Source organism: Brienomyrus brachyistius, unplaced genomic scaffold, assembly GCF_023856365.1.
Source record: "Brienomyrus brachyistius isolate T26 unplaced genomic scaffold, BBRACH_0.4 scaffold38, whole genome shotgun sequence".
Classification (NCBI taxonomy): Eukaryota; Metazoa; Chordata; class Actinopteri; order Osteoglossiformes; family Mormyridae; genus Brienomyrus; species Brienomyrus brachyistius.
Window position 1 is genome coordinate 2,797,879 of NW_026042313.1, and position 27,080 is coordinate 2,824,958.

The 27,080-nt window shown below is 40.0% G+C and overlaps 1 protein-coding gene across 1 annotated transcript; it reads right to left on the reverse strand.

The window, feature by feature from the left end:
- On the reverse strand, positions 1–25,717 carry tmem201 (transmembrane protein 201). Its single transcript, XM_048998524.1, has 11 exons — positions 25,543–25,717; positions 22,369–22,489; positions 20,918–21,112; positions 19,278–19,457; positions 14,263–14,627; positions 12,625–12,828; positions 8,392–8,624; positions 4,971–5,033; positions 4,507–4,785; positions 2,443–2,580; positions 1–1,375 (listed from the first exon to the last, which is right to left on the reverse strand). The coding sequence occupies exons 1-11, from the start codon at positions 25,647–25,649 to the stop codon at positions 1,278–1,280; spliced, it is 1,983 nt and encodes a 660-aa protein (XP_048854481.1). The 5' UTR covers positions 25,650–25,717; the 3' UTR covers positions 1–1,277.
- Positions 25,718–27,080: the final 1,363 nt, after the last annotated feature.

The window sequence follows — 27,080 nt, forward strand, 5'->3', positions numbered from 1 at the left end:
TAAAGGTGTAAAACATGGTTTATTCTTACCATGTAAAAATCTCAAGGGGCTACAGTAATCTGAATCTTGGCATCTGAAATCATGAAACGTAGAGAACTTCAATCATATAGTCACTGTATATGCAACATCTGATCAAATAACACTGATTTCCAGCTTTCAAACTAGGTTTCAATTTGCTTTCAAACTCAAGAGTCCTTGTGCCAAAATAGTGTTTGAACTGATCTGAGTAAACTAACATAAAACACAGAAGTGACAGGTTTCACTTCAGGATTGTGTTAAAGATAAATAAAAAGATGTGGTTAAGGTTGGAGAAATGCTTATTCACAGAACATGTAAACACATAAACCAAGGAGTCATGTTTCACGACAAATTATGCAAGCTGACATAGCAGTTACATTTCAAATACAACAAAAAGTAGAAATATGCCATCTTTCCCCAGACAAAAGTAACAGTGTTGTACATTTTCCTTGCCAAAATATTCCACATGGATTATCCAAGGAAAACAGGGATCTTTAGCATAGATTTAAAACAAAATACAGAGCAGGAGCGACTACCCTGTACTCTGGGACACACCATGTTTGGCATTAACAAACCAGTCTCCCTGCAAGACAGCAGCCTGACAGACCAGCAGCCCCCACAGACAGGATGCCAGTGTGACCAAGCAGCTTGGGGGTGGGCCATGCGAAACGTACACATTCCAGGGGTGCACTGCCAGCACAGCTGATATTCAAGTATTTCTTCTTATCTAATTGCTCCTGCTAATGGAACAATTGCTGCCAAATACAAAAAGGACTCAAGCACAAAAGCTTGTTTTACATTTTGAAATGATGAGGACACGTGTACAAGCACGACGAATGCAGCACACACCGAGCACTTCAGCACAGCTCAGACCATCTTGTCAAGCAAGGACAGCCAATACTTCCACAGACAGGTCCATAAAACTTGCAACATAAAGTGTGCCAAGTAATTAAAAAAGTAATAAAAATAAGAAATAAGAATGACTGGAAGTAATGCACTAGACAAAGATGCACCATCACATCTGAGCATGAAGTAATTTACACCCTCCGAGTATTTTCCAAAAGAGCTTGTTCTCCAACTTCTCTGAATTGCTGTAATCCAGGAGCTCTATAGATCTTGCTAAACTGAAAAATGAAAATGTGCATCTGTGGGGGGGTTGGGCAGGGGGGTCCCAGCTTACACGTTATAAGAGACACCTTGAAGCTTAGTGCCATGGTGAGGATCAGGGGTCAAGTGAGGAGGGGTTGGAGCCTTTGTGCTCATCTCCAGGTGTGGTAGCAGTACAGGGAGGCAAATACCAGGTTGGCTGTTAAGCTAACGCCCAGGAGACCCAACCAGAGAGAGCAGCGCAGAATACCTGGAACAAACAGGACACACAGCTTCAGCCACGAATATCCACAGGACATTAATGTCATGCACAATCAGCTTCAGTCTTAACACCATAAATCTGCAGCCACGAGTCTATTTGGTACATCAAGTTTATACCACAATGATCAAAATAGATTCAAGCAATCTTCATCAGTCAAAGGCAATATTCTTCCCCTGTATTACACAAATGACATGAATGTCTAATTCATTTGCAAAGATAGAATCTTATTTGGTTTGCAATGCCAAGGGTCAGTTCACTGTAAAATTCAATGTTATATCGATTTGTGAACAGCATATTAAGGAGCTTTGAAAGTCACAAAATTTTAAACTTATTGAAAAAAATTGGAAAAAAAATACATAGATAGCATAGCGCACTGCGAAGAATGCAAAACTCCGCAGGTGACTGCAGTAAACCATAAGACCAACTGGTAATGCTTCACATTAACAGCTTTATTATACATGAATAACATGAGGATAAACATTATAACCGTATAATTATATAATTTTGTTATTGATGTATAATAAAGCCGTTAAGAAATGTTAAGATGTTAATGAATACTTACATGCTGCTTATGAAAGTTCAGTAAATGCATTAAAAATGCACTATGAAGGTGCAGTTAATGTCAATGGAATGTGTATGTATTATATATTACATCTGTATTACATATTTTTATATATTTTATATGCACACACACAAGTACACACAGGATTATTTAGCCATTTAGTGACAGAACCTAAGAACGTTCACAGTAAATCCAGTGAAATTTGGCACTGAAACAGATGCATCCTTTTGACATAAACTTCGAGAAAATAAAATTCTCCGATAATTTTTTTTCTTTCCAGGAAACTAAACATGTGATTTCACAAGTTATAGTAACTTAAATTAGCATTAGCAGTTTAAGTTGCTTGGCAGGGAATTTGATTTTATATTTCACAATGTTTTGTACAACGCAACCTAATGCAATTCAGGTTTGTTGCTTTACTCTTCAGTAACAACATGGCTGCGGTCCTTGGGAACTGAACCCAACAAATGCTTCTGCTGACTCCCTCACTCACCCTTCAGTGCGCTTCTGCTTTCCACGCCTCTTCCGGTGGTAGTGTCCACCAGGCAGGTAGAAGAGTTTGAGGAGCCACTCTTCTTCTTCTCTTCTACATCTTCATACACACTGCTATCTTCTAGAAGGGAACCTAGGTCTGGATGAGACATTCACTTGTTATACACAGGTAGATACAGACGTAAATACAGACACAAATTCAGTATTTAATCATCCATTTAAATGTTAGTTGTTTTGAAGACTCTGTCCACAACTAAGCTGTCAATTATCCTCCTGTTCTCCGCTCCAACCCCCATGCTTATACACATTCAACCTCCCACACATGGTCCAAAATTTCCTAACAGACTGTTACTTCCTCACCAAAAGCAAAATGGTTTAAATCCATTTTTTGACCTCTTCCCATAGGTAACATGAAGAGTGCCTGTTTGGGGTAAAATTAGACACATTGAACCGAACTTGTTACAACACTATGAATATCTATGGAAAAACAACATGTAAAGAAATGACTACTGAAAAATATGTGGGTGCGAGGAAGGGAAAATGTTAACTTACAATTTTACAATAATTTTACTTTCAAAGCCTTCAGAAATTCAGATCCCTTTCAGACATTTACACAGTTAGAAAACAACCACAGCAGTCCTTAACTTCAGAACACTTTGTAGGAAGACAACACACACTTATTTTTCAGTTATTATAGCAATTATACAGAACATCATTCCTCATTTTCACTTGTGGAGGTATATATTTAATAGCTGTAATATTTCATTGTAAAATTCACATAGAAAAATTTTAAAAAGTACTGAATGTAGCCTGAGATAGGATCTTAAAAAATGTACAAGAAGAGCTGAATCAATTGATCATACATACGGAGGCTTGCTTATAAAGGACAACGAGTAGAGCTGATGTTCCCAAAGTTTGGTGAGAATCGCAATGAAAAGAGAGAGTCAAACATCCCCTGCACAATACGTTTCTTAAATGCAGAGCACCTTCAGTATAGCAGGCTCATCCAGGTCCACCTTGACAAAGGCTGCTTCAGAAAATCATCCCTACCAACCACCACTGCACTGTACAACAGGTTGCGTCATTGTCAGGAAAGGGGAGCTTCGTTCTTGCACATTACCTACATACTAGCAATTATTTACATATCAGGATACTCATTGTACATTGGTTAGTTTTGTTTGTTTTATATACATGCCTGTTTGTGATGTATGTGTTATATATGCTAATGTTGCTGTAATGATAATTTCCCTTTAAGGAATTAATAACTCTCTCTCTCTCTCTCTCTCTCTCTCTCCCTCATTAGATGTGGCTGTCTTGTTTAGCCCCGTGTTACTGAAAACACAAGAGACACTGCTCTCAGCAGACAGACTGTCTTTGATGCTTAACTGCTTCCAAGTTCACATCTAGGGCTCAGATTATCTGATCACCAAAGGTGCAGGGCGGGGATAGTTATAGCTTATTGGCCACCTGAGCTAAATCACGTTAAGTATAGTGGTCATACAGAAAGACAAGTGGTTCTTTCACTGTGCATAAAAGCAATCTGAGTGTGTTTGTTGTCTCAGTGGAACCAGTCACAAAAAAACAAGCATGTAATCTGAAAAATTCTAGACAGATCAATAAAGCCATGCTTCCGATACTCAGACTCCATGTCCATTTCTGTACCCACTGCGTGATTAGCTCACACATTAACTCTTTCTGAAAATGCAGCAAGGGCCATTGAAATAAGCACTGAAACTGGGAATGATGAGTCATATGACACAGTGCTACAAAGTGCTATAGACTACAGGCTCCGCAGCTTACCTAAAGAAATTGGAACACGGCCGAGTCCATTTCAAATCATGCGAGATATGACACTAAATCTGAGATGAAAGATGTGCCTGTGAGGTTGGGGGTTACACAGAAACACAGCATGACAGGGGCTCATAAATAAATAAATAAATAAATAAATAAAAAGTTGGCCCCCAAATGAAAAAATGATGCCAACCAAATATTTCCTGAGAAAGCCAGCTAGCACCTAACGAAACACAAACAGCCGTTACAGGCTCATGTAGTCACTCCTGCATACCACGGTTGCTGGAAGGGAAGGCCAAGGATTCTGGGCCAAATATGGAGCTGGGGTAGAGGCCGGGCTCCGGCGAGCAGCGAGACGTAGACAGTGAGCCAGGCTCCGTGGGACTGGAGAAGAGCCGTAGCTTCTTGCCGCCCAGGTGCAGTCTAGCTGGGCTGATGATGGGCCGACGGTGGCGGGCCGAGCTGGACGTGGATGTCACAGACCCCGCGACTGAGGGAGCCGGCGAAGGCCCTGGGGATGAAGGTCGGCTTCCGGACTTTAATGAGAAGTAATCTGGACAGAGGAGACAGACAAACCTGCCCGTGAAACACCACTGAACTTCAACAATTACTAAGATTACAGGCTTCATTTTTGACATGACACAGTAGCCATTTCAGATTGTTTAGTTTTTTTCAATCTTCAGAATTTCTCTTTTATATTAATACCCAACTGATACAAGAGCAGTTGTTTTCAGTTACCTGATGCCAGAGAATCTTTACATAGTGAAGGCTGCCGACTACCACTGAACAGCTGACCTGAATCTGAAAAAAAAAACAGACTATTTTGTCCATTTCACAGATCTTAAAAACCAGCAGTCAGCTTCTTGTACCTAGTAGCACAGCAATTAACAGTGTATTAGAATTATTGGCTCTGGTGTAAATATCCAGTTCTAAATGGCAAAATCCATTAGACTTGCATGGCAATAAATAGACAGAAAAAAGAGAGTAAAAAAAAGACAACACTTAGGTTACAGCAGAAAACGGACAGACTATTTGAAAAGGCTAAAATATAGAGTGGTAATAGAAAAGTAGATCTTTCCTGGGTCACTGAAAACGCTCATGGTTTTAACTTACAGTGCGATGTAGTTTACATTTTTTGTGTGGTTTTAAGGTGATACACATGTCTGCAAATGAAGCAAGTAATGTGCCCAGCAGGTTATGTGCCTTTTTTTATAACTTAAACTAGAATCCATCACGCACTGGTATATAATATTTATCCCAGCAAGCAAATAAACTATGAACTAACAATGTACCACATCAATATGTCTCCAAGGTAGCTTTTACTATCATTAAAAAGAAGCTGGTTAACTTCAGTTTCTAATACCATGATCAAAATTTATTCCAAAACATGACGGTGAGGGGGAGGGGAGATGGGCACTTTATGAAGAAAAATTCTAATGCCACAGTTTCAACATATGCAATGGTCAGGTGTGTGTAATGCTGTCCATTCACTTTATTCCCATAAACTGAAATGCCCAAACAGCCAAATCCCCTGCTGCATGTTTGTCAGAGCATCTAAACTACACTTCTACAAAAATTATATAAAAATCAAGGTAAATATTTAAAACGTGACAAAAACTAATAGGTCTGCAACAAATATAGCCTAGCTTATGGGAGCTTCAGTCATTCTTAATATCACAGAAGCAGACTGGTGTTACCGAAACATCTGCCCAGCTGGCCGGACGAACAGCAGCTGGGGTCTAAACCATAAAACAGGTGCATGCACTACTTGTGAAGCGGCAGTCGGTGCACAACAATTATTTATCCAGCAAGACACCACTTCCCAGACACCCCACACCCCTCACAAATCCCACTCCATAATCCCAGGGTTTGAACACCCTACAACAGTGACCCTCCATTCTGGGTAAAGCCTCACCCCACCCCCAATAGGCTGCAAAGTGGCTTCTGCTATCCCAGCATGCCTCAGGCTGCAAAGACATGCAGAGCAGGTGCCGACTGAGCTGGTCTGACAGCGTGCCATAGGGAATGGGCAGGAAATACAGGCCAGCATCAAGCCTAATCACAACATCTTCAGCTTCATCAGCTAGATGTGTCATGGAATGCAACAAAAAAGGAATGCACAATGGTAAACTGAAGACTATTCTTTTTGTCAATACTCACCACATGCCTTGCTGATTGCATTTTGTCAAACAATATTACTAATTTCTATATACTAGTGTACACTACTGGGCAAAAAAGGGCCAAGCCCAAAACTGCATTAAGCTTTTAATGGTCTGAACTGCAAAATAGTCAGAAGATATTTTGGAAAATTTTGAACACCTACACATTTGGATTTTTTTCATCACACATCTACATTTTTCATGACTGTATCATTGAGTACAAAAAGGCTGAGTAAGTGAATGTCCCTGTTTCCAGATTTTTCCCCAGCAGTTCACTGCAGCAATGAGCAGTGATGAGCAAATGGTGGCACAGCTCTCGGGAGAGCAATTTTTAGTTACTGCTAATTATCTGACCAATTATCTGACCCAGCTCACCAAAAGCAGATTATGACTACTTACATTTTTCACGCCCTATGCTATTTTTCTTTAATAAAGCCAATTCAAACCAGCACCTCCCATGTTAAAATGGGACCTATGATTGGACACCGGACACCTGACATTTCAATAAAAAGACATTTTCTTTAAAGTTAATGTACCTTAGCAGATTTTATGGAAAGTGACACAAAGTGAGCATCTGAAAGCAAGGTCAGCCAGGGTTCCTGGAGCAGCTGAGGTCAAGGACCTTGCTCAAGTGCCTGATGGGGATATGATCGCTCTGCCAGCTAAGGGATTCAAACCCAGACTTTGTGGACATGGATGCAGGACCTTCTCTGAGGCTAAACAAGGACATTTTTTTTTTTTTTTTAAATAGTCTCTCTGTCTCTGTCTGTCTCTCTGTCTGTCTCTCTGTCTGTCTCTCTGTCTGTCTCTCTGTCTGTCTCTCTGTCTGTCTCTCTGTCTGTCTCTCTGTCTGTCTCTCTGTCTGTCTCTCTGTCTCAATATCCACCCTTTAAAGACTACATTTTGAGCTTTATCGAAAGTGCCTATTTAAAGGCTTGAATTAAATCTGAATTCACAATTAGTTTGCTATTCTTTAACAGCACTCAGCACTCAAAACTAAGTGAATTTTCAGACAGAATTCTGAACTTACAAAACAAAGAGCAGGGCTGTACGTCTTCTGAATTCAGAAACGAAAGTCAACATACAAGATTGATTCTCTCACCATGAATAATCATCCTGAACTGGGTCCTGGCTACGAGGAAAATCTGCCACCAGGAAACAGTGACCTGACAGCGGTAAGGGAGTCTATGTCCTGTCCCACCACTTGAACAGGCTAAATTCCACTTCTGGGTGCGGCACTGCCAGTGTTGACAGGCCAGTTCATTTCTCCATAGATGCAAAGCCACTGGCCCATGCACAGCTCCCACAATGCATTTCAGCAATGGTTCCACATGAGAGGCAGCCCAACCTCACCTCACCTCAAGAAACTTGGCTCATGGCCTGCAGCCCTAATGGAGAAGTGACACATGCCTTTAGAGCAAAGCAGCAGGTTCTTGTGCAAAAATGGCCGATAAGCTCTTATATCATTCATGCAAATTCTCTTTTGCACAACAGCAAACATCACTTTCACAATGCTGGATACAAACTTTCAGAAGACACCAATCACAGCACATTTTGTTAACACTGACACAGATCAGAACTTTTCAGGTTAGGACATGTCCCCGTTAGCCTAGGTTGGTACCAGACCCGCATCTTGCCTCAGAACATGCTAACTAGGACTTCTGTCATTTCAGCACTACATTCCAAAGAATGTTAAGGTTTTGATAGAGGGTGGCTAAGCTTTGTGAGGACAGCTTTTATTTAACCATCAGTCTCGGTACATACCGGCGGTTTGCTAGGTCAACACCCCCTCAGAAGATGGCACTTTAGGTGACCGTATAGGAGCTTGCTGGTTTTAAAATGATTACATTTCCAACTCTGCCTCGCAGCCATTTCAGAACTTGCTGCGACCCAAATCTGGGTCATGACCCATGGGTTGAGAATCACTGGCTTAATGGGTTGACTGGCATGGATAAATACTTGAGTGAAGCAGGGACGGCGGATCCAGCATGGAGACTCACCCGTGCAGGCAAGGGAGGGTATAGTGCCCAGGGACAGGGCTCTACTCAGGCGGCCCGGCAGAGAGGAGGGGGAGGCCCGGCGACCTCGCTGCTGGCAAAGCTGGCGGCTGAGAAAGTGCAACAGATTGGGAGGTGGTGTGGGTGCAAAGGAGGGGGAGGGTCCTGACAGGGCCGATGCCATCACTGGGATGTGCCCGTCGTAGTAGGAGCCCAAAGAGCTGCCAGACAGATACCTAGAACAGAAGAGCAGAGTGGTTACTGGACTGAAGCCCAGTGTGCACACTGTGCTGTTACATGTTACGCAGCAGGGAGGCAGGGGGAGAGTTCGGACGCCCAGGCCAGCTGCAAGGAGCTTAACAGGAGAACATCATCACTACCAATACGTACCACTAATACAAGGCTGCTTATTGCTACATATCACATTAGTCCATTTTTACACTAATTTCCAGGAGTATCGAGTTAATGTCACTGATAAAAATGTACTACACCCCTCGTAACTTCCCAGTAAGGTTTCTGTAGAAGTACATATTCATTTACAGCTGTTCAAGTTGGCTAACTGACATACCAACATTTCAGGAATTTGGAAAGCAAGTTAAAGCTGATGATAAAACCAAACCAAGAAGGAAAAAAATATATTCAAGATAAGAGCAAATTCACTGAAACCTTAACATAAGCTGAAATAACACACATATATATTACATATACACACCATCCAACAAATACATTCTTATGGACCTTCACTGTGGGCCAGAAAAAGTAATGTGTGGGCAATTATGGGATATTCTCACCTTTGTGTTTTTGTTTGAAAAGCATTACAAATACATGTGAATCAAGTTGCAACTGCATAACCCTTATTGTGGCCAGTACACTTTCAAAAAGAAAAACTTTGCATCGATTCAAAAGCACCTTGCTTCAATCTGCAGATTTGTATCAACAAGCGAACTGCTGCTTATGTATCACTTGAATTAAAACTGATGCTCTAAAATTCTTTCTACACAACTGAACTGAATCACAAAATTATGGGAATTGAAGGGCATGTAAAGTCTAGCTTTACTAAAGTTTTTTAGGAATTCAGGATGAAAGCACTGGTGATGTAACAAGGATTGACTGCCATTTAAGAATAGCATACATACACACATTTGAATATTGCACAGTTTATTTAACTGATTCAAATGACATTTATGAAACAATATATTGTTTACATAATTACATCACATAAAGTCCAAGAGGACATTTTAAGATACAGTACCCACATTAGCCAGCAATTCATACATTTACTGAAAAGACTGTTCCAACAGTAGTCCAAATCTTTCTGAAACATACATTTTAAAAATTTCAGGAAATTTTTTATTCCAAAATGAGAACAATCATTTAGCCGAACAAAAAAAAAAAAAAAGAATACACAAGTGTGAGGGTACTGGATCTTGGTGTTTAAGTTAAATAAATTGTAGAAATACAAAAACGCTAAATATTCCAATGGTTAAACAAGAAATGACAGTAAAATCATACATGTTAATGGCACATTGGAGAATATCATAAAGCTTTAAGAATAACAACTTTAGCCTGTGGCATTGCCTATGATTTTCCTTAATCTGTCTCAGATGAATCCATATTTATGCAGAACACACCTACGTACCTGAAGAGTTTAACAGTTCATTTTTTGGTATTATATGTACAGTTGGTACACTCCTAAGAACCAATGACTGTGCTGTATTAGCAAGATGGCGTAAGTGCACACAAAGTCATGTAAAGGCAGATGGCATACAGCTGAAGTTGAGATGAAGGCAAAGCTCACAGGGGCTTTGAAAATGACATAGTACAAGAACTCTGTGCTGCCCTCTTCTGGATAGGAGAGAAGTAGTAAGTGAAGCTTCCTAACCTCTTCTAACTTTGGGTGCTGAATTTTACAGTAGGAATATCCCAATGAATGGAAACCAGATAAATGACTAAGCTACAGAACAGAATTACAGACAACACTCAGATTTTAGGAATCTTTCTCTAAGTACTATATGGAAATTGCAGTCACTACCTAATGTTGACTGTCAGGTTCCTCGCTGGCAAAATACAAAGTTTCATTCAAGACACAGAGGAGACAATACAGTCAACTGTTTATGTAAATTCACATTTATCATAGTGTTACAATATTTTACTACATGACTCTCTAAGAATACATTCCTAGAACACACAATTTTAACCTGACAGATTAAATGAAACATTCCCTCCTTGCAAGTTTGTTCGGAAATAAAATAGTGTTTAGAAAAATATTAGGACAGGATGTCAGTAATGTCATAGGGCTAAGAATTTGCCAGGAAAGTACCATTAGCTTTCTCATTCACATAATTCCCAGAAGACTACAGCTATGTTTCAGAACCTGTTTAAATGGCACATGCAGTTGCAAATTATAATACTCACATGCAGACATGCCACAACACAAAAAGAAGTAATCCTACAAAACCTACTTATAAAAATATAAGAATAGGTCATGATGTATAACAATTTAGGTCACTATACAGTGACAGAACTACAAAGTAGTGTGATTTTGGTAATTTTTCCCCAAAAGTTAACAGTTTTTCTATTATGGCTTCACAGAGGGTTTCTGTAAAAAGAACGTTCTTCAGGAATGCTGAGCCTCACAACCAGGCTCAATTGTTGTGCTAACATAATGCAGTATATAACAATGTGTCGTCACACAAAACAGTCTTTTTTCCCCAAATGGAAATAAAGGAAGGGTTTGTGCCATCATGTTTCTGTGTTACTGTAGTGTCAATCCAGAATTAAATCAATCCAATTATTCACGGCTAAAAAGAATAACAATTAGTGTTATTTAGCATTAAGCATTAGTGGTTATTTCTTTTTGCTAATAAAGACCACAAAAAAATTCTCTCTCTAGGTATGTAAAACAAAAAACAGCAGGGTTAAAACACTGGTGTGTTAAAAAGGTTTGTTTCTAGATCACGTAGTGTCGTTAAATTCACAGTCAAATTTGAGTAACCTTTCAGTAAATCTTGTACACATTTTACCATAAATGCATTATAGCTGCCACTTTGGCTGTAGTAACCAAATACGGTTTCTCATCAAAATGCTATCACTGTAATTAAACAACATTCTTTCAGTTTTCTTTTGAAATACAGTCACAGGCATCACAGATAAACTTCAGAGTCATAGCAGACCAATAACTATGCATGGTATGCATTTGCATTATACTGCTCAGTTTTCAGTACAAACTGAACAATTATTTGCTTAATTATGGACAAGTGAATCCATAATACTGAAGGATACATAACCATATAAAATCTTCATAACTGACTGAGCTAAACAGAACCTACAAAAGCACAGAATTTGAAACAGTAATGTCTATAATGCAACAGAAAAAAGCTGACTTCAGTAAATGTTCCAAGCTACTTGGAGTGAGTCACGTCGTAAGAACCAGAAGAGTCACTACACTCTGCACCACCAATACTACCAAGACAATGAACTTAAAGTAAAAGATCACTGGACATACTTCAGCAAGAAACAACCAACCAACAGCACTGATGGACCATTTAAACAGGTCTTTCAAACTCGTTTCAAAGTATAAACTTTTCATTCCAACACATTCCTCTAATTTGACTGGACTATATCTGTAGATTACAGTGAAAGGCAGCATTTTAAAAAATTCACAACTAACAAGTCAAGAAGTATCAGATATTAAAAGAACTGAAATGTGCTTTAAGTCTAAAAATACTAAACAGGTAGTACAAAGAATTAGGTTTGTGCAGCATTTCAGCTGGTCATTGAAGTGGTATACAGACAAATGCTCATTCCGTATTACGGCAATGATATAATTAACTTTTTTTTTTGTTTTTTTACTAATTGCATGTCACTTCAACATACTACTGATTACTGCTAATACAGCCAGATCATGTAGAAACATTTCCTAAAGATACATAATCCAGTGTTAAAAATGTATTCAGTAACAGGAAGTGTTATATGGCACTACAAACATTTAAACTAATGATTATAACTTATAACTGATTAAAAAAATATATGCAGGGATTATTTTGTTAATGCAAGCAAAGGGGGAGATTGGGCAAACCACTCTTGGGGGATGCAGAGAAACACTCTGACATGTCATTGAGAAGAAAAAAAACCACACACACACACACACACACACACAAAAACACACAAAATCCTAGGCCACACAGTCTCCTTCCCTTCTGCATGGTGTTTAAGTGTCACTGTTCGAATTCTGACCTTCGAGCCCTGGCTCTCCTCTGGCTGGCAGCCTTGCGCGTGGCCACGGCGGCTGCAAAGCCCACCAGGCAGCAGAGGGCTGTGGTGCTCAGCTTGACCGTGTCAAGCCAACCCGGGGTGTCTGGCTGCAGGTAGCTCTCCAGCAGGTATAGGCTCAGGACCAGGAACCACAGCAGTGAGGCCATAGCGTCAATACGCCGCAGCCTTCAGCAGCGAAAACAAATTATATGTAATTATATCGAAACAGAACATAAAAACAAAATTATATGCAGAGCAAAGGTAGGAATCTCAGGCTTAACGTTTTGGTATTAGCAACAGCATGATCAGAACTATAAGTCTAAGCATTTACAGTGGAAACTTTACATAAGAATACAAACATACAAACGAGAGGAGGCCATTCAGCCCATGAAGCACATTTTGGGAGAACTCAACTAATAGCATTAAGATGTTAAAAACTTATCTAGCTTTGCTTTAAAGGAAGCCAGGGTTTTAGCTTGCAATACATGAACAGGAATATTACTCCATACTCTATCTATACGCTGTGTAAAGAAGTATTTTCTCAAATTCAGTTTAAAATGTTTTCCTGCTATTTTTCACCTACAGCCACAAGTCCTAGTATTTAAGCTAATTTTGAAGTAGCCATTTGACTGAACAGCACCCAGACCTGTTAGAATCTTATATACCTGGATCATGTCCCCCCCTTAGTCTCCTTTGCTCAAGGCTAAACAGATTCAGCTCAGCTAACCTCTCCTCATAAGACATTCCTCTAAGACCAGGAATCATCTTTGTCTCTCTACATTGAGCCCTTTCTAATGTTCTTTTTAAGGTAAGGTGACCAAACCTGCACACAATATTCCAGGTGTGGTCTTGGCAAAGAATTGTATAATATTAGCATCACCTCCCTTGACTTAAACTCCAGACACCTAGAGATGTAACCCAACATCCTATTGGCCTTTTTAATTGCTTCACCACACTGGCGAGAGTGGAACATGGAAGCATCAACATACACATCAAGGTCTTTCTCACAATCAGCTTCCTTTACTTCAGAGGTACCCACAAAATATCTCTTTATATATTTATATTTTATATTATATTTCTGCTCCTTGCTTGGATTTCCTTATGTCTACATTAAATTTCATCTGCCAGGTATCAGCCCAGTCACTAATTAAATACAGATCCCATTGTAGCCTCTCTGCTGCTAGATCAGTATCTGCTACACCACCCACCTTGTTGTGGTCTGCAAATGTAACCAATTTACTGCATATATTGGTGTCAATATCATTTATGTTAATTAGGAATAATAGTGGTCCTAAAATGGAACCCTGCTGTACCCCACTATGAATGCAGACCCCCCCAAAAAACATTGTGCCTCTAACAACTACCTGCTGCTTCCTATGTGTTACACAGTTTTCATTCCAATTTGATATAGTTCCTGAAATCCTTGTTGCTTTGAGCTTAAGCAGGAGGATTTGTGGGGAACAACAAAGGCCTTCTGGAAATTTAAGATCACATCAGTGGCCTTTTCCTGATCAATTTCCCTTGTATCATCAAGATCAAGTTCTCATGTACCTTTATCTGCATAGTAGAATCTTACATATTACTTATGGATCTATATTCGTATAGGTAGAAATGTGTCACCTGATGAGGCCGGCGAGGAAAATGCTACTGACACAGGTCAGCAGGCCCAGGAAGACCAGCACCATCTGATGGTCGTTGCCATAATCCCAGGCTACCTGGGCCTTCTCCAGGGCATCACCTGGCACCAGGCCCAGCAGCTCACGCCACACCCCCCCCAACTCGCTGCCACTGTGGTCCGACACATTCTCGCGGGGAGGGCTGGATCCAGGTGAGTTCACACCCCCACTCTGCGTCTGCAAGGGGCTTGCAGTGGCTAGAAACGGGCGTCGCCCATACAGTGCAATCAGCACCAGGAACACACAGGTAAGGAAGGCCAGGAAGCGAAGGAGGATCACCCATGCTGGCGGCGAGATGGAGTGGGAGGCCTGCACAGGAGAAAGACAGGAGACCATAAGAACATAAGAACTATACAAACGAGAGGAGGCCATTCGGCCCATCAAGCTCGCTTGGGGAGAACTAAACTAATAGCTCAGAGTTGTTAAAATCTTATCTAGCTCTGATTTAAAGGAACCCAAGGATTCAGCTTACACTACGTTATCAGGAAGACTATTCCATACTCTGACTACGTGCTATGTAAAGAAGTGCTTCCTTAAATCCAGTTTGAAATGTTCTCCCGCTAATTTCCACCCATGGCCACGAGTTTGTATTTGAACTAATGCTGAAGTAACTATTTGGTTGAACTGCATCCAAACCTGTTAGAATCTTATATACCTGGATCATGTCCCCCCTCAGTCTCCTTTGCTTGAGACTGAACAGATTTAGCTCAAGTAACCGTTCCTCGTATGACATTCCTCTAAGACCAGGAATCATTTTTGTGGCCCTACGCTGCACCTTTTCTAAGGCCACAATGTCCTTTTTAAGATATGGTGACCAAACCTGCACACAATATTCTAGGTGAGGTCTCACCAAGGAATTGTATAATCTTAGCATTACCTCCCTTGACTTATACTCCACACACCTGGAGATATACCCCAACATCCTACTGGCCTTTTTTATTGCTTCCCCACACTGGGGAGAATGGGACATGGAAGCATCAACATACACACCAAGGTCTTTTTCATGATCAGCTACCTTTATTTCAGTGGGACCCATAAAATACCTGTACTTTATATTTCTGCTCCCTAGATGGAGTACCTTACATTTGTCTATGTTAAATTTCATCTGCCAGGTATCGGCCCAGTCACTAATTAAATCAAGATCCCGCTGTAGCTGCTGAGCCGCTAATCCACCCACCTTGGTGTCATCTGCAAATTTCACCAGTTTACTGTATATATTGGTATCTATATCATTTATGTAAATTAGAAACAATAGTGGTCCTAAAATCGAACCCTTTAGTACCCCACTAACGATGCAGGCCCACTGTGACATTGTGCCTCTTTACAAGTTAGACTGATTGGCCTATAGTTTGACAAATTACTTCTATCCCCTTTTTTGAAAATGGGCATTATGTTGGCATGCTTCCAATCAGAAGGTACCACACCTTCAGATAAGGATTTTTGAAACAGTAAAGTTAAGGGTCGGCAAATAATATCCCTCATCTCTTTTAACACCATAGGTAAGATGCCATCAGGGCCCTGCGATTTATTTATTTTGAGCTTAGCTAGGCTTTGCAAAACATCAGCTTCAGTTATATATATATTAGCTATAGACAATGCTGGATAGGTAATAACTGGTAAATTACTAAGGTCCTCAACAGTGAATACCCGTGCAAAACTATCATTGAACTCATTTACTATATCAATGTCGTTTACTATTATAAGACCCTTACTATCCTGCAGATTAGTAATTTCAGGTTTTAGAGCTCTTTTAGAGTTAAAATACTGGAAGAAACTTTTAACGTCATCCTTAGCTTCCAATGCAACCATCCTTTCGACATTTCTTTTAGCTCGTCTAATATTTTTTAACTCAGCCTGTAGACTTAGATATTCCTGCTTTATTCTGTCATCATCAGTTATTTTCCATTGCTGGAAAAAAGCACTTTTCCTCCTTACTTTATACTTTATTTCCCTAGTAAACCACCTAGGTTGCAATTTCCTAGATTTATTCTTGCTGGAAACAGGGATGAAGTCCTCTTGCACTTGCAATAATGTGCTTTTAAAAAATTCCCAGGCCTCTTCAACAGTTTTGTTATTTAACTCCATTCAGTTCACAGTTTCTAGTTTTAGTCTCATACACTTAAAGTCAGCCTTCCTAACATTATATATTTTTGATTTGGACTTAGCTCTTCGAACACTAAACTTAACCTCAAATTTGACCATGTTATGATCGCTACTGTCAAGTGGTTCTAAAACGTCTAATTTACCAATCCTGTCCTGGTTATTAGAGAGAACAAGATCAAGAATGGCATCTCCCCTGGTAGGGGTGTTAAACTGAGTAAAAAAACAATCCTGTACTAATTCCACCATCTCCAGTTCATTTTCAGAAGAGCCAGTGACAATGTCCCACTGCATCCCTGGTAGATTAAAATCTCCCATAACTACCACATCATTTTTACTGCTCATAATCCTAATATCACTGTATAATAACCTGCTTTCCTTAGGAGCTACATTAGGTGTTCTGTAACAAACACCGACCATTAGGCTATTTGAGTTTTTAGCATCTAATTTTACCCATATTGTTTCTGTAATTTTATTTATATCAGTAAGTTCCCTTGCCTGCAAGTTTTCCTTTACATATACTGCAACACCACCTCCCTTTTTACCTATACGATCTTTACGGAACAACGTGTAACCATCCATATTATATTCTTGTCCATCCTTTTCTCTCAACCACGTTTCAGTTATTCCTATAATATCATAAGAGTCCGATGAGATAAAAGCCTCTAAATCATGAATTTTATTCCTAATACTCCTAGCGTTTAAATACAGACAAAGGGTAGGCCTATTACGGTGCCCACTTATAATATGATTATTTGGGGCGTTCCGTTTCCCCCCACTTACATACTTAACTAACCTCCCTGCCCCCCCAGTCCCTAGTTTAAACATTCCTCAACTACTCTACACATACACCTCCCCAATACACTGGTTCCCCTCTGGTTCAGGTGCAACCCATCCGGCTTGTACAGGTCTCACCTGTTCCAGAAGGTCCTCCAATGTCCCATAAACCTAAACCCCTCTTTCCTACACCATCCTTTTAGCCACGCATTTAATCTCCTTATCTCAGCTAACTTAGCCTGACTTGCACGTGGCACGGGGAGTATTTCAGAGGATACCACCGTGGACGTTCTGCTTCTAAGCTTATTGGCGACTTCTATAAATTTATCCTGCAGAACAGCCCTTCTACACTTGCCTATGTCGTTGGTGCCAACATGCACCACGACAACTGGATCCACCCCAGCTGGGGCCAAAAGCTTGTCCACACGATCTGGAAGGTCTCCTACCTGGGCACCAGGCAGGCAAGACACCGTACGGGACCCTCTATCACGCGTGTACACATAACTGTCTACTCCCCTAATAATGGAATCCCCCACTACCACAACCTCCCTCTTCCTGGGGGGAGGGGGCTCCTCAGTGCCCAAGGGCCCACCTGCCTCTCCAGTCCCTTCCGGCTCTAAAGCTGGAAGAACCTGAAACCTGTTCGACACAGTCACCTCAGGTGATGCCGCCTCTGCAACGCGTGTACGCCCCTTCCTGCGTCTATGACCTATGGTCACCCAGCTCTCTCGACCTCTCTGCTCTTCATTCTCCCCCCTCCCCGTTAGTGGCGTACACACCTTCTCCCTAAAAGGAGTATTAACTTGCTCCTCTAACTCACAGTTGCATTGGATGAGAGCCAGTTGCTCCTCAAGGCCGCGAACCTTGACCATGAGCGAGTCCACTAGCTCACATCGCTCGCAGATGAAGTCCGACAGGACACTAACGTCCAGAAGGGCAAACATGTTGAAAACGCAACACTGAGCCGGTTGACCACTATGACCCTGTACTCCCAGCCCAGTAAATTTATATAGTGTATTTAACTTTAAAGATTAATTAGCTTAACGTTAAATGCAATAAAGTGCCAAGTACATTAAAATAAGTTACTTGTGTTGAAACGGAACTTAATTAGGGATTAAAATTTTAAATCCGATAAATTTACTACTACTTACCAAAAGAACTTCTGCCTGAACCAAGTATGAACTAAAAACAAAGCGAAATCGAAGTTGCTCTTGGGAGGTCGAAAAACTACAAAAACCCCCTCACAGCAGGCTACTGCCGGAGCGGGGAAAAAAGTGGAAAATGTCCTCCCGGCCCCGACTGGCGACCGAGCAAAGCTCAGGAGCAACTGTCTTTTTCCGGCGCTGGGTAACGTTACCGACGCTAGATATTATTAGCTGTTATCGCCCCGCCGGTGTTTGTTACGGAGTTAAACGCGAACAGAAAATGCTGCTCACTGTTCGTAACAATCGCGCTGTTAATTAACAGACAGGACAGACAAGCACTCACGCCGACCGAAATAAGAACAATAAATAGAAATAAAACAGCCACCCACGTAAACAATTAAAGCACACAAACACTCAAAATATACGTTCAAAACACTCCAAAAACAATCCCAAAACAATCGCTGCAGCTCCAAATTCATTCTCCTGCCTATGCATAATGGGGTGCCTGTTGATACCAAGTTAACCAGAAGCACATACAAACAGCATTGAATATCTCAGTATGAGATGCCAAAGAACCAATATCTATCAATAATTCAACTACATATGTGTTTCACAGTCCACTTACACATATATACATGTACACCTCTATTAGGCAACTGGTGTTCTATCCTGCGATACTGCTAATTTCTTCCAGTGACATTCCAGTTGTTTTTAACGTGAAATTTGTAAAACTGACGTAAATAAATCTGACAATGTAAACTATACCAAAGTAAAATTTGGTTTCCCACAGAACAGAAAGCCTGTCCCTGCAGTCAGCAACCCTTGCACATCCTGTCTTGATCTCCTATGAGATGCACATGCACGCAAAAGCGCTGATGGAGGGCGGAAGCTTTGGGTGGTGGAGCCTTTAGGAGGCCGCCCTGCTGGACAACCTTACCTGCACACAGCCCAACTGAGCATCACGACCACGCCGCAGCTGGTGGCTGAAGAGCAGTGCGCGTAGCTGCCGGTTCTGGTGCTTGATGTAGTACTCCACAGCAGTCTGACAGGGCCGACAAAGCTTGTAAGTCTGCTCCAGGTGGTGCCGGTACACCTCGATCTCCTCGTCGTACTTCTCCTGGACCAGCCAATGAAGAAAATGCATTAAAATACCAGTAATGTCTGCTGGCGCTGACAGTCACCCATAATAAGATTTCATAGTAGTATGACAATGACCTTCCCAATTAAATGGATAACTGCAACTATTCCAACTCAAAGGGCTTCAACAGTAAATACATGACTCTGAAAAGTGAAGAACTGATCACAAAGTACTCAGACAAGGCTTCTGTACAATGACGTTTCTCAAGGGAGGAAATCAGAACAAAATGAAGAACATTCATCTGGAAACACCCAGGGTTCCCTGCGCCTACATTTCAATCATTCCCATCTTAGTTCTTATGTCATGCTCTACTTGCACAGAAGAAAGACTGTATGTGGAAAAACCACTTTAGTGTGCAAGCAGGGCAGCCCTGTGGACTGAAAGACAAACTTAAGGAGCCTGAAACACAGCCTCGGCCTTCATGTCCCATTAGCAGGTGCTTTGTTGGTGACCTGAAATGGAACACACTGCAAATGTCGTTTTTCATTTGGGCAGAGCTCCATTTACATTTTATTGGGTTACATTAATTTACAACATACAAAGAATTTCTGAACATTTAATTCAGCAGCCAGTCTGCAGCATTCCTAGGTATAATGCTGGTCCTCACCTCATTCCATTACAGGTTCGGTGCCCAATATGGAAAGAAAAAAAAAAAAACAATATTCTTGTCACTAGCACTTGTGTGCACAAGTCAAACTCTGCTCTATATTTTTGTGTTTTTACAATTAAAATCTTGTTGTGCTATTCACTTATTCTAGAAAGGCACTAGATTTATTCAGAATACTTTTGCCTATTATTTAACCATTATTGATGTTTTGTTACAAGAACAAAGTTTAGCACAATGACCTCAGTAATAAGCAAGCTGTTTATATTAAATCATTTAATGAACAAACAACTGACATCCAGCCAATAAGGATAAACTGGGTGTTCTCCATGGCCTTATTTCCTCTAAAGACACTGGCTTTATTGATTATGTTTCAAAATTCTATAAGTGCCTTGCATATGCCCGACTCAGCTTCAAAGCCTTAAACATTAAAAAAAATTATACATATAAAAAATTATTTATTTGTAGGCAAGTAAGAAGAACAATACAGTACAATAAGTGACTACGTAAGGTACTGTACTTTACCTCAGGGCGATGAAGCAGTTTCACAAGCATCACAAAGTAGTGCGTGCGGTCGTTATTACAAGCCACTTACAAATTACGAATTTTTAATATAATAGGCTATGAGGCAGTCTGTTAAGTACGAACCGTCTGTAAGTACAAGTTTCTAACCTGAGGACTACCTGTATCACAAGATGCTGTTCACTCCAACAAGTCACAGAAAATGTGGGTTTTTACCTAGAGAATAAACAAACAAGCAAACTCCAAAAACAATGTCGCATACAAACTACACAGCATTCACAGACAGACAAATCCTCCAGTCAGCTGAACAGACCTCATCACGAGGCAGGAAAGACGCCAGCTGCTTGATTTTCAAGGTCTGGTTGTGGTTACACTTCTTGCACAGAAGCATCTGGCAGTTGACCCACTGCAGCGGCCGAGCCACCTCTGCCTGGGTGAGACCCGCTGATACACCATGGTTCAGGTGTTCCATGTACTGTGCTGGGATGGGCTTGTTGTAGTCACCATTCTGGAAGGGAAAAATGAAATGAGGTACATGAATCAGCACTTAGATGAGATTTACTTATGAGAAAAAAAACTAGCTGTATGCCACCATAGAAAGGTGTTTCTGAAATTCTTGGCAAATACATTAGATTATTTTTTTTCCCCTATTCATGGGAGATGGATCACAAGATCCAGGGTAGTATAGTAAAACCTCGGACTGCGAGCATAATTTGTTCTGGAAATGTGCTCGTAATCCAAAGCACTCGTATATTAAAACAAATTTTCCCATTATAAATAATGGAAACTCAGATTCATTCCACAACCCAAAAATATTCATATAAAAATGATTAATACAAAATATAAAGCAAAAATACATAAAACAAATTATCCTGCACTTTACCTTTGAAAAGAATCGTGGATGGTGTGAGGGAGACAAGTGAGAGGAGAAGAGGAGGGTTATTTTGTATTACGACTCACTATATCTAACGGAATCACTTCATCATCTGTTGGCTCACTGGAATCTTTCTTTTTGTGCATTAACAAGGAACCTATCCAATGACAGCCGCTTTTGCCTCCTTTTCGATTTCGCGGAAATGTGGACATTGCATTGTCGTTGAACAGATTCATTGCTCGCACTGCTACGCCCTTATTTGGGTGATGGTTTTCTATTAAATTTTGACTATAGGAGTGAGGCACGCCGACTGAGACCGAGCATGGAAGACGATTACCCACAATCCAACAGCAAGAGAGAGAGAGAAGAACCATCGGCTCAGCTGCGTGACGCTAGGCAGACAAAGCGTATACATAATACTCGATAAACGAGCGAGGTCTTGCAATACAAGTTAAAATTTATTTTAAAATTTTGCTCATTTTGCAAAACACTCACGAAGCAAGTTACTTGCACTCCGAGGTTTGACTGTATTCCTTAGTATTAGTGAGTTATTTAGCCTTAATCTAGTGGAGGGCTGGTACAGATACCAGCAATTGGCACACATGTAGTTAGTCTGTTGCGAGGAATGTACACTCATGCATACAAAATCATACGCCATATACTACACCAACTAACCTAACTTCAGAGCCTGCAACATGTGCAGACATTGTGCTGCTCCTGTAATCTGGGAATTAAAAAACCCAAAACTCTAATCATTAACCAAGCAACTCAAATATATAAATACACACGCACACTTATTACAGTATTATAACATATTATCATTAACTTATAAAAATGGACAACACACCATTCCTCGTACATCTTCCTTCGATGGGCTAGGTGAGGCTTACCTCTTGGAAGCCGTTGTACTGCTCACAGTTGGGACAGTCCCAGCAGTTTCTGTTTCCATATGGAACCACTGTGTCTTGATTGCAGAACCAACAGTTCACATTAACATGCGTCGGCTTCTTCCTGCCAAATCAGATGCAGAAGTTGTGTAAGCATGCACGTGGTTACCGGCTAGAAGGCCAAATGTTAAGAAATAAAAAATATCCTGGATTTAACAGCAGCAAGCTTTCTCTAAAATTAAAGTACAAATAGCATTTCCACTACCAACAAAAGCTTTTCTGCACCAGGTTTATTCTTCCACTTGAGAGTGACAATTAGTGGGTTAGAGACCAATTCACTACTGGAAACACTGGGGGTCAGATTCCACTTTTAACTGGTTCACTTTCACCTTGCATTCTGTGACAGGTAGAACAGGAGTCAGATAGCTAGTCTTTCACTCGGAGCTATTTATAAATCTACTGATCCATATCAACTTATCAGATACAGGTTGATGAGTACGCCTATCCCAGGGCATAAGGGATGGACATGATGCAAGTCACGAGGCACACAGTCATACCAGCAAGGCAATTTAGTGACACCAATTTACCTTACCAGGTTAGGAGGATACCAGAGTACACAACAAACACTGCATGAAGTTATGCAAACCCAAGATACTAAGCAATGGGCATATGCATTATTCCATTTGAAACTTATTTGTATACTTCACACACATTTTCAGTTTTCCAAGTCCGATCTTCTTTCTTTCTGATTATGCTTGCCCTAACAGACAGTGATGTAATGTAATGTAACAAAGTTTAATATGTAATTGTTTCTCAAATTCAGTAATCCCAGGAACTTAATACTCAACATACTTTATTTACCTTCAGTCAGGTTATTGGCACATTGTCTTATACTAAAAATTGCTATTTTTTAAATAAAAAAAATCTGTATACTGTGGAATAAGATTAAAACGATTATTCATTTTAACTGGTTCAGTCGTTTTTAAATACCACCACTTTTTTAAATGACCACCATCATTTAAATGACCAAAATAAATACAACCTATTTTAGAAACGACACACATCTAGGGATGGGAGTATGGTTTGACAATGGGTAGGATTACCTTGCTAATAAATGGCTGTTCTCAACCCTGTAAGTGCTTAAATATGCCTCCCACCACTCCTTGCATGTTACGTTTGAAAGCAAGGGCCCGATGCATGTACTGAACATGAAGGGCTTGGTCATATGACTCTTTCAATTATACAACAGGGATTCTTTCTGTATTTCTGCCTTTTTCAGAACTTCTGTTGTGTTCCCACTGCAGGACTTCATCCAGACTGTAGATCCTCTGAGGCAGTTCCAGAACTTCTCTAGTCCCTACACCACAGTAGGTACTTTTCTCTTGACCAAAAACCACTGGGTGAGGCTTAATGCAATTAACTCTGCTAATTTGTTGACCACAAGCAGCGGCACCAATGTTTTTTATTCCGTAGAAAGTGATAGATCAACTGGCTGACCAGATGTAGTAATAAATTAAAAGCATGCTGTAGGCCTTATAAATAAGATATTTAAAAAACGCGATTTGTCCTATATTTTTGGACTGCAGGGTGTATTGGTTGGTTTAGAGATTTTGAGTATCACAATGAGGACACTTGAGAGCTGACAGTTTTTGGTTGGATTTTTTTTTTTGTTTTTAAATAAGAAACTTTATGGATCCCATTGGAAAATTCCTGAAATTTGAGAAGTTGTTCAATATTTTGTTGTTCTCCCTTTTTCTTCCATTTAAAAATTACAACCATCAAAAAGGCACACTGTTCTCCAATTTAGATTTTTTCATTTTTAAAAAGGTATGAAAAATTTGTGCAGGGATTGTATACATTTCACCAAACATGTGTCTAGTGATATTTATGTGTAACATGCAAGGTATACAGTCAGCCTATAACCTGCAGTGAAATAAGTGATCAGCTCCACCATAATGAAAATAATAAAAAATATAACAAACCTAATAAATGAGCAACAGAAAGATATACTGAAAAATAAAAGACCTCATCAAAAAAAGAATATAAAACCTTAGACTGATCCGACTGGCTAATTTCACACTAATGCCAAAAAGCCTGTCTCTCTGTTGAAATGTATACAATCACAAAATACATTTCAAACATATATGTTTTATCTTGCAGCTGCCCCAATGGTTATATGTTTTCATTCAACTGACTGGATGAGAATCCTTATAATATCTGGGCAATATTCACCTTAAAGGAGAAGCATGCAGTCAACTTGCATTTTTGTACTGGTCATAATAAGATACAATACTGCATATTGTCTTGCCCCCAATAGTAGAGTAATAAAACTGGTAAATGCATAAAAGTTAATGTGATTTGATGCAGACTATCATTTTGATTGTGGACGAAGGGGGCAAGGTGTAAAACCATAATAATTATCATGATGTGACAACTTCCCACAAACATGTTATGCGGAGGAATTAATTCTCTTCGCATTAATGTGAAAGTCAAAATAAATATAATTAAGGTCTTACTTTTATTTCTACCTTTCACGGAACCCTAATTATGATTACCATTTAAATTTAAATACCACTAAAACTTATGATCACTACTGATAGATGGCTGCCTACAATTTATAACCAAGAAGCACAGGGCTAAAACCATTATTAATAAGGCTGGGAAAAATGAGGTAAAAGGAACGCAAATTAACAGGAAAGTTATTACAAATATTATAATCGCATAAAGCGATTACATAAAGCAAAACATCAGATTTAACCAGTTAATTTCACCAAACAGAATTTTTGGGCGACATACACATGCTTGCAAACTTTAAAAAGAGGTCTTAAAAATATTTTAATATTAATGGTGTGACCATTAATTGTGGTAAATAATCAGTCTTATTTTTATACTTCAGAAACACCACAGACCAAGAATAATCAGATGGTATGCTCGACGCAAAAAATCCTGTCAGAATTGCTCGAAAAACACCGTTCAGAAGACGGCGATTTATATTTAATAATCGTTATATTTAACCACACAACGAATAACTATCCGCTAGCCATATGCCATTCGTGACCGACCAGAAACAACAACTGCGGGCTAGATTAAGTAGCACCGCGACTGCCCAATGCAAAGCGAGTGGACTCATGTTCTCCTTGCTAGGCCCGGCTTCATGTTCTCTTTCGTTTATCCTACCTTGTTACAATTCGGTATATTAAGACTCCAGTAGCGCATGCTGTTGCTCCAGCTCCTCCATACAAGGCATGAGGGTAGTGTGATAACATCTGATTAAAAGCATCCATTTCTCAAAGAGCGGGATATCTGACCGTGAAGAGGTTTCTGCGACGGAAACGAGGCGCCGGAGCAGCGCTTTGACCTCGGCATAAAGCCCGCCCCTTACGCCAAGGCAGTCGGTTCGGGGGGGATTAACGCTGCACAGTACGACGACTGTTTTACGAGACAGCATTTAGGGTGCTTTCAGCTGTTGTTTCCTTACATAAATCTGCTGGCAGTGTTTCAGGATCCATTCATTTGTACCTGGTTTGTACATGGTCGCGGAATTTTCACATGGAATGCGTAAAATATGCGTGTATGCGAGTGTTTTGTAGGACCGGAAGTTTAGTTATTCAGAGGGGGTCTTCTAAAACCTGACATTCCTGGGAGAAATGTTAGTTTTCCTGTAAAACAAAAAAAACTTTTACGACAACAGATTAGTTTATAAACCTTGTATTATTTATAAATTCATTTCTGATCTGATTTTACAAAAGGTTTTTGAAACTTGTGAAAGATGAGAAATAAGAATCAATACCGCTCAAAATTGCACTGGAGTTCGGAATATTCATCTTCACCTAAACATTGCACTGGTTTGAGTGACTGAATATGTCCAGTTTGTGTCCCAATTTTCTTTCCAAATAAGAATACATACTGCAAAGGAATTTGTAATGAGCCATATAAAATTGAAAATAAAATCTCGGGGATGTGACTGTATAAAAGTAACTGAAGTGAAACATTTTCCATTAAAATCTCACATCTTTAGATGTATCTTTTCATCAGATGTGTTTGGACTACAAGAGGAACATACAGAGAACGTGTAAACCATACAAACACACAGAGAACGTGTAAACTCCACATACAAAGAGCTGGGGTGGGACTCCCAGCCCTGAATGTATAAGGTGACAGTGTTATTATGTGGGCTTTATTTTCCTAGAGTGAAATCAGGATAACGTAAGGACGGAGATAAAACGTCCCTTTGTTTATTCGTTGTTATAATGGATGCGATCGCAATATATTACCAAATCTTAACAAAACCGCGGTTTTACATGTATGAGGTGTCTGACGTTTTATAACATTTTATTTGCGTGTGGCAATAGTCCATTCACAAATCTATTACGGCTGATTGAAGGCTAGACCCAATATCAGTGATGCGGTACTCAATTAAATCCGTAACGAACATATTAGGTCCACTTTATTAACCAGTAGAGGTCACTCGAGAACGCCTTCAAAAATCAACGCTTCTCGATTACTGTTCTGTTTTGCATCCACAAACATAACAAGAGTTCCTCGCGCCCCCAGCAATAAAAGGGAATAAACAAATGAATGACACGCTGCTCCCTCCTATACATGATTGTCTTCATTATGACTTTCCCTTTTTGCATTATTCTAGGCCGTCATCAAATAATTTCTACATACTGTAGGGTGAACAAAATGTTTAATATGTGAAATATGAAAGCGAC